This window comes from Silene latifolia, chromosome 3, assembly GCF_048544455.1.
Source record: "Silene latifolia isolate original U9 population chromosome 3, ASM4854445v1, whole genome shotgun sequence".
NCBI classification, from domain to species: domain Eukaryota; kingdom Viridiplantae; phylum Streptophyta; class Magnoliopsida; order Caryophyllales; family Caryophyllaceae; genus Silene; species Silene latifolia.
The window spans coordinates 108,802,929-108,823,014 of record NC_133528.1 but is presented as its reverse complement, the minus strand read 5'-3'; the positions used below and the strand labels follow the sequence as shown (position 1 = coordinate 108,823,014).

At 37.2% G+C, this 20,086-nt stretch overlaps 1 protein-coding gene across 3 annotated transcripts; it reads right to left on the bottom strand.

Annotated features, from left to right (window-relative positions):
- Positions 1 to 205: 205 nt before the first annotated feature.
- On the bottom strand, positions 206 to 19,084 carry LOC141647833 (uncharacterized). Of its 3 annotated transcripts, none has more exons than XM_074456183.1 (10): positions 18,513 to 19,041; positions 17,768 to 17,827; positions 13,574 to 13,808; positions 11,619 to 11,788; positions 10,619 to 10,761; positions 10,260 to 10,437; positions 9,301 to 9,874; positions 7,710 to 7,822; positions 1,299 to 1,542; positions 206 to 694 (listed from the first exon to the last, which is right to left on the bottom strand). In XM_074456183.1, exons 3-10 carry the CDS (start codon positions 13,676 to 13,678, stop codon positions 467 to 469), a joined length of 1,755 nt encoding a protein of 584 aa, XP_074312284.1. In that variant the 5' UTR covers positions 13,679 to 13,808; positions 17,768 to 17,827; positions 18,513 to 19,041; the 3' UTR covers positions 206 to 466. The 3 variants fall into 3 exon arrangements, with proteins under 3 accessions (XP_074312284.1, XP_074312285.1, XP_074312283.1); XM_074456184.1 differs by lacking the exons at positions 17,768 to 17,827; positions 18,513 to 19,041 and adding exons at positions 14,069 to 14,181; positions 14,410 to 16,254; XM_074456182.1 differs by lacking the exon at positions 17,768 to 17,827 and having other exon boundaries at positions 18,513 to 19,084.
- Between the last annotated feature and the right edge of the window lie 1,002 nt (positions 19,085 to 20,086).

Genomic DNA, 20,086 nt, shown 5'->3' with positions numbered 1-20,086 from the left:
GGAGCATGACTCCATTTTTCAACAGGTCAAGCGGCATTCAACTGAAAGGAAATAGTGTTATCCATGACTATAATCACAAGATAACACGCAGCATTGGTAGTCGCTTGCTAATATAATACACTCCCTAAGCTGCCTGGCCATACAATACAATCACAATAAACACAGGAAAGAGACGCCGCACATTCGGTACTTTGACAGTTAATAATACAACAAATTCTCAGGGTTCGTTCATAAGCATTGCAGCAACATCACGATGATCTTGTATGCTTCAAACGATTTCGGTTACAAGGTTAACAACAGCTCTAACTGCAAGATCAGATATACAGAGGATTCTGGCAGATTTCGTATGCTACATAGTTCTGATATACAACTCTCATAGATACATGGCCTCTAAGAAAAGCTTTTATATAACATGACGCTTTTCCAACAAGCAAAAACTTGCATTTTACATCAATCTAAGACTGCCCTATTTTCTTTTCTTATCATCATCCTCTCTTTCGAGTGCAACAGGGGCGGCAGGTATACTAAACCACCACTCGCGTAATCTTCTCTCCCACCTCTCCGTGCTTGCTCTCCTTGGAGGGGAATACCGTGTGAATGCTTCCAAAAAGCTCAAGAAGATCATGTACTTTATGGGTATAAATGCCAAAACTACAGCCATGACTAGAAGCAATATTGCACATTTCACAGTCGCCTACAATACAAAGTACCGCAAAGACCATTAATCCATAAGCGATTATTCCCACACATTAATGTTCTCCAATTTAAGTGGTTAACTCACTATAGACAATAACTACAACTTCTAGAAATGGGTAATATTTAATTTTTTTTGATAGATCAAAGGGAACAATTTGAATTGCATATTTAAAAAAAAAAAAGGATTTCTCAATTGTACCCTTCTGAGTTTTTTGACGAAAAAAACTTTGACAGAGTAGAACTCCCGGGTACAAGTTCCAAAAGGGATGATTTTTTTTTTTTCTAATGAATCGTCATTATGAGATCTTTGATTCGGGGAAAAAAAAGTTTTAGCGTTTTCTAAACTCGTAACCACAGTTCTAGCTAGTCAAAGTTTCTTTTTTTTTTTTTTTTAAATATGGGGTATAAGTGAGAAAATGAAATAGCTGAGGGTACAAGTGAGAAAATCCCAGAAAGAAATGAATTAGTAGTTAAAGTTGACATCAGCAGACAAAAAATCAAACGAGAACAATAATACAGTAAATGGAATGAATGTAGTACTATTCTCAATAAATCCAATTTTTATGATGTGAAGAAGAATACTGAGAAGCAAAGATCCAAACCTGGGGTGAAATGGATAACAGCAATGCGCGTAGTTTGAGTAGGACAATATTTCCATATTGGATGCACTCTTCGGCTTGAGAAATTGCATTCTGAACTGCCAAAAGTTGCTCCATTGCATTCATTGGAGGAGGCGCTATTACCTTTACCTCTACAACTGGCCTGCCTTGACTAAGCCATAACGTCAACACCATAAAGAAAGCAAGTAGCATAGGCAGCAAAGCAAAAGCATACACAAACCATCCCCTGAAAAGTGTGAAAATAAAATTATTTGGGAAGAAAAAACCAGAAAATGACATAAAGATGTACTACCTTTCTGCAATTTATATTGTTCTCATTTGACTCTAATAGTCAACATAATCAACTTTGGCCATCATATTCTCCATATAAACGAATAAATACAATATAAAATTTACATGATCATCTTTAAGCAAAATGGTTCACTAAATTGTTCATAGTTCTTTTAATGGTGAGTGGAAATCATTTGATGCAATCATCGACTCACGTTACATTTTGGGTTATAGAGAAACAACTTCCTTCTATAACAACATAGGAGTAAGGCTTCGTACACGGTACATCTTCACCACCTTACTCATTCATGGAGTCATTATGAGTAATGCTGTTGTTATTGTTGTTGTCTCCCATCGTTACCGTTATCGTCATCGTCATCTTAGAATAATTGTAATATACCTTGATAAAATAATGGTCGTAGTTGACAACATATGACCATCAAACTCAAACAAACAAAAACAATTCAATTCCAGGATTTCCAGGCCATTTATGAACTTGTCTGCAGTATAGAGGAACCCCCCATCCCCCACCTTCTTAATGTGAAAGACGAACTAGCCCTTCCTTCCCCCTTCGATACATAGAATGAAAACCCCATATTTTAGTCGGGGTCTCACTTTCCAGAATTAGTGGCTCTTCTTTTCCCTTCCTTTCAGTTTGTTTAGGCTCAAGCTATAAACTTCTTATGATCAAACTTCATAATTTTCTCACTGTCATCAAGTCCTTCATTTTGGGATATTTTTTTTCTATTATACGGAGTAATTTTTGCATAAATTTTAAAACCCATAATTTTATGTCTTGTATTGGTATTTTAAAAATAGTGGAATTCATCAGTGTTAAAAGTTCGAGTCTGCCATCAAATGTGTGAAATGTGAGAATTTGTTTAAAATGCTTGTCAATTAGGTTCGATTAATGCCGATGTGCCAAACTATCGCAAATAGCTACAGAGTATATGAAATTACCCAAAAATAATTGTGTAACTATGCCAAAATGAGAACTTTAAGGTTAATTACTACAGGTGATTTTAAGGCTAATGATGAATATTAATGAATGGTTGGGCCACTGTAAGAGTACTGAGGTCTGACCTAGAGTACATGTTAAGAGTTAATTAATTGCATAAAAAGGAGGTATTGGAAGGCAATGTGGTTTCAATGTTGCATTAATGCTGCTATATATCTGATCTGGGAAGAAAGATAAGCACGGGTGTTGAGGGATGAGGAGCATTCTCCTGAACATATCTTTCGAAAAATCCAATATGTTGTGAGTGTGACACTACTGTATGCTGTTAGGGGTGAATTATATCATGAAATTTAGGGTGGTTTGAATTGTTGACCTTTTTCATGGGTTTTGTTTTTTTCTAAGAATTGACCTTTGTTTTTCCCCAAGTTGATGAATAAGATGGGCTCTAATCTTTCTTGCAAAAAAAAAATAATAATAATAATTAATTGCATAAAAAGTGGGTAAATTATTACTTGTACTATTTTGATTGTGATTTTAACTGGTAGCTCGAGAGAGGGCGTTTATTTCATACCCTAATGAACAATAGTAACCTAACCTAACCCTTCCCATGTAAAGTCTTTATTGCATGACACCCCTTTTAGCCACCAACACCTTTAATCTAGTGTTTAAAACTTCAGTTTTAATATTGGTTCAATTAAATTTATTTGTCATTTTCTTAGCTTAAATTGTTTTCATTAGCTTTAAAACAACGAAACGAAACGAGATATATTTGAACTAGACTAAAAGATAACAAAAACATACCACCCATGGTTTCAAACCTCAAACACTGCAATAACTAACACTTGTGAGGTGAAATAAACTAGACAACGATAACTTTTAACCGGTGACAGACAGAGGTGCGAGGAATGTAATGGTCAAGGCTGATGGGGAACAATTGCTCCAGTATGGAATAATGCATTACCAAAAGGTGGAGGCGGGCAACAATTCCCTTTACGAAAATAACTGTAATGCTTTTTCCATTGCATTACTCTGTTCACCATCAACCAAAAATATTTCCTAGTTCCTTTTGTTTAAGAATATTCCACTCCTATTGCCTTGACCTGTATGGACTCTTTTACCACCAGTAAAATGATAATGCTCTCATATATATTGGTGAGTTGCTTCTAAACAAAAACTCAACCCTGCTGTGTAGACATTTGCTGTCCAATACAACAACAACAACAACATCAGAGCCTTAATCCCAAAATGATTTGGGGTCGGTTGACATGAATCATCCTTTCGAACCGTCCATGGGTGAACGCACGCCTCAAAATGCGAATAAAAAAAGGGAAGATGAAAAACAAAAAGGGAGAACGAAAATGTAATGGAAAGTCAAGGTGAACTTAGGGGTTTTAAAATCGAATTCCGTCTTTCTTTTATAAAAACTTAAAATTTAAATCGAGAGAAAAGATTAAAACGATTTTTAAAAACCGAAATAGAGTTAAGGATCCGGAATGAACCAGGTAAAATCTATAAGAAAGTGGTTGTTGAAAAAGTGTGAAGTAAAGGAGAGAAAAATAAATAAATTAATTTCTTTAAATTAAATAAATAAAAAAACACTAAATCTGTCAAAAAACATCAAATACTAAAAATCCACATGTATCCTTTCCCTCTATTGTGCCCTCTCCGTCACCATACTCTCCTCAAGCCCCAGAACTCTCATATCGTGCTCTATCACTCTCAACCATGTCTGTCTCGGTCTTCCTCTGCCTCTAGGGACCTTTTTCTGTTCTCCAAGTCTCCGGCCTCCTAATCAAAAGGCGTCCATAGGTCTCCTTCTCACATGGCCAAACCATCTTAGTCGGTTTTCCATCATCTTGTCCTCTATTGGCGCCACTTTTACCTTTTCCCTAATAACCTCATTCCTTAACCGATCTTTCCTTGTATGTCCGCACATCCACCTCAACATGCGCATCTCCGCCACACTCATCTTTTGAATGTGACCCCTTGTGAAGTTGCATCGAAAATTGCAGGACTTAATTATTTCACAATATGAGAAGCTGAAACTGTTGTGTGAACATTTTTGCTTGTTTTAAACCATGTTTACCGAATTCGCTTGGTGTTCTACGAATCGCGAATTGTTAAAAGCGAATTCTATCACGTTGCTTACTGAAAATACTTCTAACACACATTCTACAAAAGCGAATCACGAATTGGTAAGGACGTTTTTATAGCGAATTCGGTAACCATGTTTTAAACAATAGTGTCTCCATAATAAGTGTAGACACCTCGTTTCTGCACCCCCCGCAAACCACCCGGTGATGATTGGGCCGCATGTTTGGTACGCGGAACGATTTGTGACAGTTCGTAAGTTTATCGTCAAGTGATCGCTCAAACATTTATGTCTACCTCTTAATTGTCATCTACGTGCCGATACGGTCGTTTTGGCAGTAATTAGAGTACATTTGGAGTTCGGGTCAAAAAACCGTCTTCATTTTCTATAAACCGTCAAATCCCGAGTCAAAAGCAATGTGCTTGTCTACCTAAGGTTAGGATGTCATAAAATGTTGAGATTATATCTCATTTTGAGTCTCATGTCACTTCATTAGGCTAAACTAAGAGTTTACATTACAAAATGTGTATTTCATTTAGCTAAAATGACAACCCGACCTTTAGGCCCGTTTTACGAGGTGATAACGACTTTTTTGGGTCGGGCCTATTTCACAGAAAGTTATAGATCTCTTTCTTAGTTTTCCAACGCCACCAAAATCACCTTAATCCGAGTCTTGTATAGAAAGTTATGCCTAAAATACGACAGGCTGTCAAACGCGCTTTCTTGCGTAGAAGGAACCCACTGAGGAAAGGACGCAGCAAGTGCTGCGCCTCTTCCAAGGGACGCAGCACCTGCTGCGCCTTTTCCTCAAGGCTTTCTTTTTGTCCAAGTTTCCGTGTTAAACCTAAGTCGGTTGTTTCCGGATCTTTCTCTCCTTTCCTAAACCCTAATTCCGTGATTAGTATAAATAGGAGTCTTCGCTCCTCATATTTCTCACGCGAGTGTCCCTTTGCATTCTAGACCACGTTCTTACTTTTTGGCGTCTACGTGCTTGAACTTTCGACCACGTAAGCTCCGATCCTTCTGAGTACCAGCCTCGTTTGCATGACCGACCAATTTGACCAACTCCACCATAATCAACTTTAATCAATCCTAATCATTTTCCTCTTACGAGGGCACTTTCGTTACATTCGAGTCGAGCATCACTAATCGTAAACTTAGTTCATCTCGTTTCGTCAAACATGTAAGTCTGAGGGTATAAATCTCTCTTTTATTTATTGTTCTTTATTGTTGTAATCATATTGTAAGATTTATGTCGAAAATATAATTAAAACCGATTTCTAAAACCCTTTGTTTAAACCTTTTTTTACGGATTAACAGAAGACAGACGTCGAGAAGGGACGCAACAACTGCTGCGCCTCTTGGAAGGGACGCAGCACTTGCTGCGCCTCGCCTCTTCCTGAGGTTACCGCCGTTCCTGCTTCTCTTCTTCTTCCTTCGTCTTCTGTTGGTTTCACCTTTTGTTTTCTCTCGTCTTTGTTTGTTCTTATTTCATTCACATGACAATTTAACATATCGTTCATCATCATTAACATGTAATTCGTCATTAAATTCCGACTTAAATCCCTTGTAACCAATATTTGCGGGTTTTTGTCACTAAAGTCAAACCGGGTTGTAGAAATTCGATTCATCCATATTGAGTTTCTGGAATTCGTCATTGATATATTTTTCATCTGTTATTATCATATTCCTCATTAATTCATCTTGTTTAGCCTAATAATTTGTTTAGTTTATTAATTTGTAATTAATTAACCTTGTAATCTTGTATTAATTCGTTCTAGTTAGTCTTATCCATGTTTATTGCTTTCATGACCGTTAATCACATGTAAATAATCTGCTAATCACTTTCATCCGAGTAAATATCATTAATCAATCATTAAATTTCACCCACGAATACTAACGATTTGCAGTTCCGGCTTCACAGAACACAGCCTTGGAACAGGCGCAGCAACTGCTGCGCCTATTCCAGAGGGCGCATCTCTGCTGCGCCTGTTCCAGGTTGATTTCGTTGATTTGATTTCGTTGATTTCTGTCTCTGAGCTCCATTTCTGCCTTGGCCTAGTTTAATAAGTTTACGTATTAATCTACTATTATTCGTATTATCGCCTAATTCCTGGTCGTTTATTTATTTATTCTTTTTTTTTCCCAAATAATCCGTTTTTAAAGGTATTTTCGACATAAATCATTAATCCGTTGTAATTATTGTATTTATTATTGTATTTCTTTTATCGTATCATTTGTATGTTTTCACATGTAATTGAATCTTAAATTCCTACTTCGACCCAATTGTTTGCTAATTAATTGTTAACCGACTTAGTTAAATCTTCACATGCTAGGATTAAAACTTGGATGTTGCATTGCATGCATATCGAGTATAGACGATTTCCCTAATCATTAGTAGAGGCCGCTATCGAGGCGGGCGGGATTAGGTGTTCGATCAAAAGAGCTTCCTAATACGTACCCTCACCCCTTACTCCAGATCTCTGTGAACATCCGTGTTCATTGGCATCCACGAGAGTCATTCTAGACATAGAATGCTAAGGGTAACGATTGCTTAGTATTCATGTCACTACTTTGTGTCTTGACATGACACGAGGTATTCGAACGGTTTCCAATTTTCCACAATAAATTGGTGGCGACTCCACAAATGCAAACGCTTGTTTCCCAAGCACCCCCGTGGGCCCATTGTCCACAATAAGAAACTTGACACGTCAAAAAACAGTGATTAAAACGATTAAATGTGTTAGTAAACTCGTTTGCGTTATTTTCATTTAAGGTTATTTGACTAACTATCAAACGAAAGTGACTGCTTCTAAGCTCACCAGCAGTATAATCTCCCTAAATATTTCCGAAATTTCTTCTGTGAAGTGTGAACCAAAAAAACAAAATCTCTCCAAATTTCAATCTAATGGATATTCCACACATGTATGTAGATGCTCAAGCAACACATAAATCAACAAGAAGCGGCAACATCTTCAAAATGGGTAAATCACCCCACAAAATATCTAGTACTCTACAGTGATATACTCGTCATAGAAAGCCACCAGTTAAAGGTCAGTTGCAGAAATAGTACCTGAAAATGGTATATGTGAAGAATGCACAGAAAACCATAGACTTCAGTGGCTCATCCCAATAAGCCAAAGACAATATATACATGCTGAGCTGTACCAATGGGGAAAGCAGCTCCTGCAAAATGTATGAAGATTTTGACGATAAGTTGATTTTAAAGATGATGAAAAAAGTTCTGTTATTAGACAATCAAACACCTTTCTTTGTAAGTGATCACAGAATCTTTCTTCCTTCCCAAGTAACCTAGCCAAATCTGTTATCCATGATCCCGTGATCACTCACAAAGAAGGTGTTCGATTCAGTGAGGCATGTATCATAAAATACTGTCAATGAGTTCCAACCCCTATTAAGGTGTCAAAATCTGTTCTGGACTAATGAATAAACATTCCTGAGCTTCTCTATCTGCTTCGATATCACTTTTATGTACAAACAGAAAGTAGAATAGAGGCAAGGTGGGACTCCGTGGGAGTGACCAGGTCAATGTTGATATAGTCACCTATAGTCACTCATCCAACTGTTTTGCCTCCCTAGAAACCACCGCCACCCAAATGGGACTCCGTATTGGACACGACACTTCTCTGTCGAGTCGGAGCAACATAGGTATTAAATCTAAGCAGTGACATCACATTGTGAGAGCGTTACAAAGATTTTGACCCATACTGCAACAGTATTTCATAGCACAAGGAACAACTTCAAGATGTGCGCACTGATTCTGTTATCAAGTGCCAACCTGATATTTAATATCATGGTAACCAATCAAATTTATGGATTTACCTACATTTTCCAACACATGTTGCTCTATATATTATTCCTAGAAGGCCCAACTTTTAGCCTTTTGGCATCTAATCGTACTAAAATCAGCTAAAAAATTTTGTATAATAGGTGAATCATCCTGGACAGCCCTGTGTCAACAACATCAGAGCCTTAATCCCAAAATGATTTGGGGTCGGCTGACATGAATCATCCTTTAGAACCGTCCATGGGTGAACGCACACCTCAAAATGCGAAAAAAAGAAAAGGGGAAAATGAAAAACAAAAGGGAGAGCAAAGCATAATACAAAGTCAAGGTAAACTTATAGGTTTTAAAATAGAAGTCCGGATTTCTTTTATAAAAACTTAAAATTTAAATCGAGAATAAAGATTAAAACGATTTTGAAAACCGAAGTAGAGTTTAAGGATTCGGAATACCTGTGTCAACGACGAGAAAAATATGGTACCCATCTTAAAAACAGTATCACAATGGGAGTATATAATACACGTTACTAGAAGCACCATTTGACTATATAAATCCATTAATCACCATATATAAGGATTCTTTACTGTGACTTGCTTTTATTGTTAAGAATTATCGCCGGTATTTCATGTTAATAGTAGCACATTTAATTTGAACACAATGGGGAAGCTTTATAAGATTGAGGGACAGTTGACAAATATGGACAGCTAAGCATGTTATTGCTTTTATTGAGTGAAAAAGGACATTGCTATGAGTTATCCGATTCGAACATGGTTTGTTAGATACTATTAAATACAGGCAAAAAGGGATAGCTTGCAAGTGCATATCTGTAACTGAAAGGGATCGGCATGTAGAGAAGTACCTTCATAACTGCTAAATTGGTATCAATACCCTCGACTTTAACTCCATCCACAGTTTGCTGTGCCATGACCACCTTTTCATAGCTACTTCTGGATTCATTAACCGCCTTTTCTAGGGGAGTCATACCCCCCACTGCTATCTCACCAACAATCAGTGAAAGACTGTTATGATCACTGGAACCAAATCCAAACCCCAAATTTGAAGCGATAGCAAGTGCCGAGGTTGAGTACAAGCCACTTTTTAGTCGAGGGCTATTAATCCTGTCGAATTCTTTTGAGGCAGACATTTTTGCCAGAGTTTCAAGTATCGTATCTCCTCCAGGAAGTTGATCACAAAGATTAAAAAGGAGAAGAGATTCAGAGCGAACGGGGCCCACGGAATTCATATCTTGAACTGCCTGTAAACGCAGAATCCCAAACACTGCTTTTAAAAGAGCTTCTTCCTGTCCAATGCCGACTATCTTGAACTTGCGGATGAATCTATGAACAAAGTAAACCTCCTGAATAATAGCCAACCAATAGTCTCGTCGACTATGCCCCTTAAGCTCAGGAAACTCCATCACCACAGGTTCTGATCTAAGAAGAATGAAAAGAAACACATTACTCACCAAATCTTACAAGACGGCTCAATAACTTAAGGGCAATAGCATTGTTAAACACATAGAAGTAGTCATCTTTATAAAAGTATTAATATGTACTTGCTTTATCCATCTATAGTCTCCTTTAGACTTTGGTGGTCAAACGATTTCGATGTTGACAGATAATTTTTGACAATATACAATAATAAAAGAAAATTGTAATGATAATCTTAAAACGGGCCTTTTGAGTTAGCCAAACGTGCGATAAATTACAGTGTCACTCTACATATGTTTGGAGAAATTGAATGTCCAAGTAAACATCAGTTGAGAAGCAAAGTCAAATGCAAACAACTCTAAGATGAAGGTTGTACAATTTTACTTACAAGGAAATGGACTTGTATGAGACAGCCTTATCAAAAAGTCGTGTGCCCCATGGACCAGTCAACTCAGGTTTAATAACCTGTTTCAGCTCTTCTGCTAAGTCATATCGTACTGCTTTATCATAAGATACAACTTTGAGCGGCTCAAAATATAGTGCATGATCAGTAAGAATTAGCCTCCCTGAACCGTGTAATCAAAAACCAGAAAAATCAGAATATGATGCACGCACACGGGCATGCTTGGTCGGAATCCAAAATACAAGTACTGTTCCTATGCTATTCCAACAGATCAGTAATACTGTTGGAATAAGTAAGAATGCATTCATATGTACAAATAGAAAAGAAAATTTCAATAGCTTTACCAGGCCATGTAGAAACTCCAACATGTTGAAGAACTGGTTGGGTTGTTACAGTACCATCCAGTTCTACTATCTTCTCCCTTCTATCTGACCGTAGTTCAGACAGCAATGACGAATCAGATTGCGTCCTCAATTTCTTGATAGCCCTTCAATGAAATATATACCAGATAAGAGCAGAGATCATTTATGCAAACAACCATGACATACAGAGATCAGTATTCAATCAGATATTGCTAATTGTTAACTAGTATCCTAGTCATTAAAGGCTTAAAGCCACAATTACTCAGGGTAAAGGCAGTGGCGCAGGACAAGCAGAAGCCAAAAGAAATAGGTCCAACAAGGAAAGATGCTGGGTACATTAAATATTATTAATTTTGAGCTGCACATAAAAGTGATTGATGTTGGGAGAATTAAGCGAATCAACACCCCCTCCACACACACACACACACACCTAAAAATTAACAAAACCAGCACATACTTACAAACTAACACAACAGATAATATTATATTAGCACATTGTATAAAAGATGATTACGATACTGCCTGTAGAACCTTCCCTTGAGTTAACTACTGAGCAAACCAACCATATATATGTAGTTTATCCATAATGAGACTGGAGATAAATAACCCTTGTCCACACAAACATTCTTGGGTTAAGGCAGTTGACAAATGGTGATCGTAAACATATATGAACAAACTAATGCCATTTTTGCGGGTAATGATAAATCCCACAAGCAAAGTAGGTAGATCCAGTCTGCTAATATGAAAATATCGACTCTTTCATATTTGCCAAAGCAGTGAATTGCCATGAAACTCGTAATGAGGTTCTTAGAACATCTACACCTTAGAATGGAGAAATATATATCTTACATTACACAATCTAATCGGGAATTTAATATCTTAGGCAATCTGAAACCAAATAAGTTTGGGTAAAAAATCGAGCACAAACAATCTTAAGTTGTAGCTAGAAGGCAGTAAACAGGAGGAGTCATAAGAATGCTACCTTTCTAAACCAACAAGGTACTTCTCATAGACAGAATACTGAAGGCGCCCACCAGACAACGCAGTAAGTACATCAAAAAGATTTTTGCTAATGACTACATTAGAAATTATAGGGATTGCAGGAGCTATCCGTGAAAAGGCCTCCAGTCCGACAGTAGCATCTTCATCCACCTGCGACAAGGTTATCCAGCACAGTGAGGCTAAAGTAGGTACAAATTATAAAGCATCAATGCTGTCCCAGAAGCCAACAATAAGCTCAACTTGGAACATAAAAAATAGGATTATTTCATGAGAATAATCCAAACTAAGCCTGCTCTTCTTATATTAATCCATCCTAGTGTTTAACTAAGAATAATCTTACCTATTGCATCATTTAACTTTGCACTGAACCCACCCCTTATTTGACCTATTACAACCTGTTTTCTAACAGGTCACATGTGGATCCAATTTTTTTTATTTCTTCTCTTTTATTGCTGAAACTCCCATATCTCAAAAAAAAAAAAAAAAAAAAAAAAAAAAAGAAACAACGAACATTCAACACCAAATCAATCAAAACCCTTCCTCTTCTCCATTATCATCTTCCAAAATCAAAATCCCCAAATTGAAATGGACACATTGATTTGAAGAGGAAGAACAGATTGCACATCATTCGTCGTATTCATCGCCATTATTTTCACCGTCATTTTTCTTAATTACATTCAAAGATGCATTCAATCTCACATAGCAAACTCCTCAAATCTCCCTTTATACAACAATAACAATCAAATCAACAACAATAATTAAAACCCTAATTCCTCAAATACTCCATTATCAGAAGACAGTCCACTTAACCATTTTGCTCTCAAATCAATGTCCGCAATCCCATACGACCCAATCCCCAAAACGTTGATTCGACAATGGAGCAACAGGAAAATGAGAGTTGTGCGATTTATTTGGGGAAATTTGAAGAGGGAAATAATTAGGATTTTAACAAAAATGTAAACATGTTTATCATGAAGAGTGTATTGATCAATGGTTACTAAGGGCATTACATTGTCCAATTTGTAGAACTAGGGTTGTTGATTTTCAACATCATCCCAAGATTTTGAATGCTACTACTGTTCAAATTTTCAACAATCATTTTCCTGCTGCTAATCTTGCTCTTGTTTAAAAATGGTGGTATGTGTGGGTTCAGTTGTAGGTGGTGGTTGGCGTGGGGTTGGGTGAGACGATTGCAGTAGGGTGGTGGTTAGAGGACAGTCGGTTGGAGACTTGGGAGGAGAGTAAGGTTGACTAATTAGGGGGTTAAATAGTTAAGGAAACCGGTTCTTCAGGTTTCCCTTCCATGGGTTCAATAAAAGTTAAATGATGCAATAGGTAAGATTATTCTCAGTTAAACAGTAGGATGGATTAATATGAGAAGAGGCGACTTAGGTTGTATTATTCCCATGAAATAACCCTAAAAAATACTGTAAATTACTTCCTCAAATTATTTTGATGCAGTGAATTGAATATGGCACAAGTTTCAAGAAATGGACAAATGGAAAGAATATACCCCATATGTCAAGTGGCTGGTGAATGTAAGATTGTAAATAAAAGCAAATTAATATAGTGGAATCCGCAGACTTTAGGGTGTTTTTATCTTTTCAAAATATAAATTGGTTTGAATGACCCAAAAAGAAAAATATAGCACTCCTTCCTTTCAAATCCAAGTGCCTTGGTCCCACCTCTTTTTGAAAGAGTATTTGAATTTATGGGGCACATGGATTTGAAGGGAGTAATCCAAATAATCGGAGGATTCCAGGAGCATTTGACCCCAGTGTTAAGATGTTTGTCCTGGTGAGAATGGAATTCAAGTTGGAGATCGGTGATGAATCCGTTACAACCTCTGAACAGCTCAAATGAAACTAGACAATCAACAAGTTGAAATCCGACTTTGCAATTTCTAAAAATAAATAAAATGAATTAACTCCTTACAGTGAGTAATGGCTGGCTGTCAGCAGCAGGACACTCCCAGGCAAGCATCATATCAAACGTCAAACGACGAAATTTCTTATCAGCCAAATACCCAGCAACTTGCATTGACAGAGAAAGTGCCCTAAAGCAACAATACTCAAGTAGATTCCTAGCATAGTGCAAGGGGTCCTTTATAGAATCTGAAGCTACTGAATCAAAATCTTCTTTAAAAGAACTTGTTGAAACCTCTAGGATCCTGCAGATGAATAGAACACTTTAGACTCTATTTGCAGTTCACTAAGCGTGATAAATACTGACAAAATTTGTAACACACATTTTCTATACGTCATTTTGAAAACCCATATCTCTGTACAAAAATAATGAAAATATATAGCTCTCATGAACATTTGTTTCAAATTGCATAACAAAACAACTCCGGCCAAAAAAAAAGATAGGAAGTAATCAAATTGCACTTAATTATAATACCATCACACCACTCGCCATATTTTCTCTTACCTTACTTTATAGCCCAACACAAGAAAACACTTAAACCAAAATTCTTCTTCCTGAAATCTCCATTATTAGCATTAAAATATCAATCAACATTTGCAACTCCATTGCTGACTTCACTGGAACATTTTTTTTTTTGATAAACGGAAAACAAGATTAATAGAATTTAATAGCCTTTTGGGCTTTTGGCTAGTAGATGAGCTACATTATTCAACTTTCTAGGAATATAATATAATTAAAAGAGGGACAATGAAAATACTTGGCAGAATTAATAATCTCAGCCATGATGGGTTCAAGTTGTGTTTTAATCGAAACGACCGCTAGAATCTGCAAGATGACAAGGATACAATCCAATGCACTGATGACGTGAAGGAGATGACGATCCCTAGCTCACTTGATAGCCCGTCTAACCCCCATAGCTTCAGCAATTTCCGGACACTGCGCCCAGGTCTTAAACCTGTTCTTGACAATAATACCTTCCATACCTATTCGAGCTATCCAACCGATTCCAGAAAAAATTCCTTATTCCAAGCCGCATCTACCTTCATGAATGTAATAGGGTTGAGCAAGACGAACCTATGACACGGAAAGAAGTCCCCTTTCTAATAGAATTCATCATACCATAATCATCATCCTCACAGCCCAAGGTCGCACGAGGAATACCACCACTTGACGAGGTGGTGCTAAGACCATTAGCAAGGATAGACTCATATCTCTTCATAGCTCCAAAGAATTAGATGGGCTCTTACCAAACAAACATTCATTTCTATGACACCATATGCTCCACAAGGAAGATAAAGGAAACACCTTATAAATCGCAGTCTTTGACGGAATAGAATAAATTAAACCATCCAATAATCCATGTTCTAAAATTAACATGGCGTCCACAGAAGTTCTTATGCCTAACAAACTACCAGCCCGTCAGCAACAAGACAATCTCTAAACAGATGTTCCTGGCTCTCAAGTTCTTGTCCGTTTTCACAGTGCACGCAATAACATCCTAAATTCAAATCCCTTTTTCCTGAATTCTGATCCCACAGGAAAGGAATCAGTAAGTTATTTCCAGATGAAGATCCGCCACATTGCGGTCCCGATAATTTCCACTACTTTTTCTTAATGAATGTCTTACAATCCTCATGTACTCTACTTAAATCCTTATCAGTACCCGGATTCACTGATAACCTCAGTTAGTGCCCATTTGTAGCCATCTTTGACAGAGTAGTCCCCCTTAGTCGTATTTTTACACCACAAAGCGTCCTTCAGATCAATGTCACTGATCGGAACAGCCAAGATTTTATTAATTCAATCCAGATGGAAAAAAAGATTACTCATTGCACCATTCCAAGATCCTCCAGAAGAAACAAGATGACCAATTTCCATATGAACCAGGGACGGATTCTCGGTCAAAGGGAAGCATGTATAGGCAATGGTAGCTACACATTAAGTTTTGTGAGACGTCCAGGGAACCAAGCAATGTTCAGCTCAATAAGACTGATACCCCACAAAAAGCCCTTCCAACCCCAAGAGCTACTGTTATTGGAGGAATGGTATCCGACTACCTCGGGATTAACTTTTACTCCATATTTAGCGCCTACCATCAAACTTAGGAGACACGAGGGATCACTAATTAAATTCCAAGCCTGCTTAGCAAGTAGAGCTTTGTTAAGGCCCTTAGTGTTTCTGATCCACATCCCTCTCATTCCTTTAGGCATGCAGGTGAATAGCTTACTACACTAATGAATAGTATATTTATTTCTACATCCCACCCACCAAAAATGTGAAAGTAAAGAATCAATCTTAGCTGCCCACTTACCAGAATCTTATAGACCAATATAAAATAAATAGAGATGGTGGATAGGATGGAAGAAATCAGACATAGTCTACCAGCAGCTAACAGAAGTAGGCTATCTCAGGACGAGGTACACTTTCTAACAAGTTGGATTATATCTCTGAATGTTTCTCTTTTTGAATTACCAAATTTCATAAGGAGACCCAACTCCCATGTACTTACCAGATCTAAATCTAGAGCCAGTACTTATCAAATTTAAATCTAGAGGCAGAGGTAATGTTGAAAGATGCCATTAAGTTTCTCGTGAATCCAATGTCGAGCTAGGACTGAACAGAATAGTTGACTTACCCCTGACAATAATCTTTGAGTAAACTTGAAAGATGGGAACAATAGCGATCCTTCCCTTCGATAAGAAAAATAGAATCATCAGTGAAAAACGGGTGAGAGATGGGCATGGAGTTTTGCCCAATTTTAATGCCCTTGACTCCTTGCGTAATCTATCTTGTTCAGCCTTAAAAATATTTGGCGATAATATCTCCGTACATAAGATGAAAGGATAAGGAGAAATAGGTCCCTTTGACGTAATCCGCAATTTGGTTTAAATTGTTTTGAAGGAAGACTATTCAGGAAAATCTCGTAGGAGACCGAAGTAACACAATTCATGATGAGACGGATAAGATGAGTCGGGAATGTGATTTGTAAAGTATATTTCACTAAAGTGCTAAGTTCTCGAATGTGATATAGAAATGTTATAACTTATGAATTTCTCTAACAGTTCCACCTTTTTTGTTTTTTCTAGTGACCAGGTATAATCGTCATACATATTACATCAATGTAGAGGATCATCATGTTCACTTGCTGCAATCATGACTATATACAACATCTTAAGGTAGCTGGAGATTCAAGGACCTCAACTACAAATTTCTAGGCACTTTCCTTATGACAAGGACAATGTTATGACCATATTATCCGATTGGGTCACGACTCACATACCCCACAAATCATCAACGGATACACGATTAGTTTGCAAATCAGTTCGCTTGAAGTTACTTGTAAACAAGTTCGCTCGAAATCGCAAATCACTTTGCCTAAATTCTAGAGTTGGGAGAGATGTGGATAGGGGGAGAAGTAGGAAAGACGTTTAATTCACGGTATCAAATCTTGAATTCGTCATGGTATCAATCTTGACAATGCTCGCTACTGAGCAATCAAATATCAGTCTTAACACCACTCGACCTCATCTAGAAATTTCCAGGCACTTAAACCATGAATAGGGGTAATGTTTTGACCATATTACTGGATTTGCTCACATAGCCTTTAAATCATTAATCGATACACATAGCTCGCTAATTAGTACACACAAAGTTGCTAGGGAACCAGTTCGCTCGAACTTGCGAAAGACTAGCGCTGAATTCATCAAAATTGCCGAATTACGAGCGATGCAGATAAAGAAAAAAATTAGGAAACTTTGACGTCTAATTCACGGTATCAAACATCAGTCTTCATCCCACTTTGCTATTAAGTAATCAAGATTTGGTTTTGAAAATTGCCGCAGCCGCAATTTAAATTGGTATTGATTCGCCACATTTAAAGTGTAACGAACAAGTTGAAGTCACAAAGACTGATTCTCGGATCAAGGCTCAAAAGCAGAATTGAATACAACAATTCCAATTGGAACCATTTGGAACCAGACAACGGTGCACAGTGTCTTCAATAGACGAATTATTCATCAAGGCTAAAAAAAACACGCAATATTCTTAAGACATAGGAACATTTAAATACTGATCAACAGTGAAGAAAATAAAATAAAGTAACATAATAGCGTTAATGCTATGGGAATGTACACAATATTATCCAAATATAATTTCTTTAAGAAGTTTTTATGGTTATCAAGTACACATAGAAAGAGTAATTACCCGTATGGCCTTATTGGTACAGGCAAACGAAGTTCCAGTGTCAGTTCTCAGGTCTGGTTTCTGGAACAATAATAGATAGTGAATGACTCTTTAGTTTGTTTTGTATGACTAAGAATCTATACCATTTCAGTTACTAGGCGGAGCTCATGGACATCATTTAGCGTACTAAATTTCTAGTGTAACTGATAAATGCAATCAAAGTTTCCGTATCAGGAACAATGAACAATATGAACTTCTCTTTACTCTACTTTGTCATGTACAACAGTATGACTGCCTAAGTGCCTATCCTTGTTTTGCTCCATACCAAATCAATAACTAGAGCTAGCTCGAGCACCTCACTAGGGGTAGACACATAGTCAATTAACATCCTTTTTGCGTGCACTGAACTCATTGGAAATCATATCATAGTATGATATGATTAAGCTATAACAACATTAGAACAAACCTCACCCAAAAATGCTCGTTTCCTATTTGAGTTTTATTATTCTGATCACTTGGTACAGAAAGCCTCTAAACCTCGCCCAAAAACGCTCGTTTCCTATTTGAGCTTTCGTTACTCTGATCACTTGCTACAGAAAGCCTCTATCTTATCCTGAAACTAGCATCACAAAAGCCTACTTACTTGTAATTTGGCAAAAACACACAGATATTCACATATCATCAAGCAATTCGTCGAATAAATGTAAAATAAAGCAATTAATCAAGGAATAAATGTAAAATAACCATGAAAGAGCAAAGGAAAAACCTGGAGCATCTCCTAACAACAACATTAGCAAGAGGAGAGAGTTCGGGAATCCAGTTGTTTCCGGCAGAAGGAGAGTTGGTGATTTCGCGGAGCTCGTCTTTGAAGGAATCCCGACTTCCAACTAGCCATTTAAGTGAACCTTCCCTCACGAAATCCTCCAATATATTTCTCGTCTTGCTCGCCATTGTCATCTTCTTCTCTATTTATTATATGCAATTACAATTACAAAGATATGATTTAACAAAAACATTTCATATGATTTTGCATCACAAATATAATCCCCCAAATTACTGAAAATAGTTGATTTATTATTAACTGAATCAGAGTTTATTGGGTGACATAAAGGAGGTGGATTTTGGAAATTCCAAGGGAAGTAGTTGAAGCAAAGGAAGAGCAGAGCATTGGGTAAGTTTATTTGGGGAATAAGTTTTGTTGTTGAGTAACTGAACCAGCAAAGAATCATATCATATTTCAGTTTTCAAGGAGCTGTAAATAAATCTCTACAATCGGTGATCTGTTAATGGATAACAACGATTCAACAGAGAAGCTCCGGTTGTGACTTACTGACTTGTGTCATTCTGTGTCTTGCGTCATCATATCACTTACCGGAACCGCAAAAATCTTGGATGGAAACCGGACCGGAATCAAAAATTCTGGTCCGAAAGCTAGGTTGCACGAAAACGGACACGGACACGGACACGGACACGCGACACGGCACTTCGAAATTTTTAGGACATGAACGCGGCAAAAAAAAAAAATCAATATACTCCCTCCAATTTCCTATTATCTTCCCTCTTTCTTTTTCACACAAGTTTGATTATCTTCCCTCTTTGCTTTTTTGGTAAGTTTCATTCATTTTTTTTATTAATTTCTCTCTTTTAAAAAATCAACAACTCTCATTACTTTATCTATTCTTTATTCATCATTCATTCTTTATTATTTTCTCTAACCTATAAATTTCACAACTTACAATACTTTATTCTACTTTATTCATTCTTTCTTCCCCTTTCTTAATTTTTGTGCCCAAAAGAAAGGGGAAGATATAAAGAAATAGGTGGGAGTACATATTAAAATAAAGGAAATTTAAATAACATTATAACCAGCATCTAAACTTTGGTCATTTAAAAGCCACAAAGTCATAAAATGACAACCAATACGAAATCCAAATTCGAGTCTTGCAACACCATCAAGCCTCATTACCCGACACACTATTATCAAACTCACCAATTCCTCTTTAACTCCCGGGTAGTGTTAAAAACGCGTCTCAATGAAAATACAATCTCAATTCGCACATCCCTTATTATAATACAAAAGAGATTCAAAAATGAGTGCCCCCCCCCCTAAAAAAAAAAAAAAAAAAAAAAAAACACCAAACCAATTTAGGGATTGGTTTCCTGGAAACCACCCGAGGCTGGTGCACACGGTGATCTGGCAACCGGCAGAGGGAGGGCGAGACCGGCGGCGATATAGAAGGATGCAGGTGATGCTCATCTAAGACAATGACAAAGGGGGCGGAGGGAAGCAGTGAAAGGCGAAAAGGAGGGGTACGATTCGATGGTGGTGGTGGCGACTTT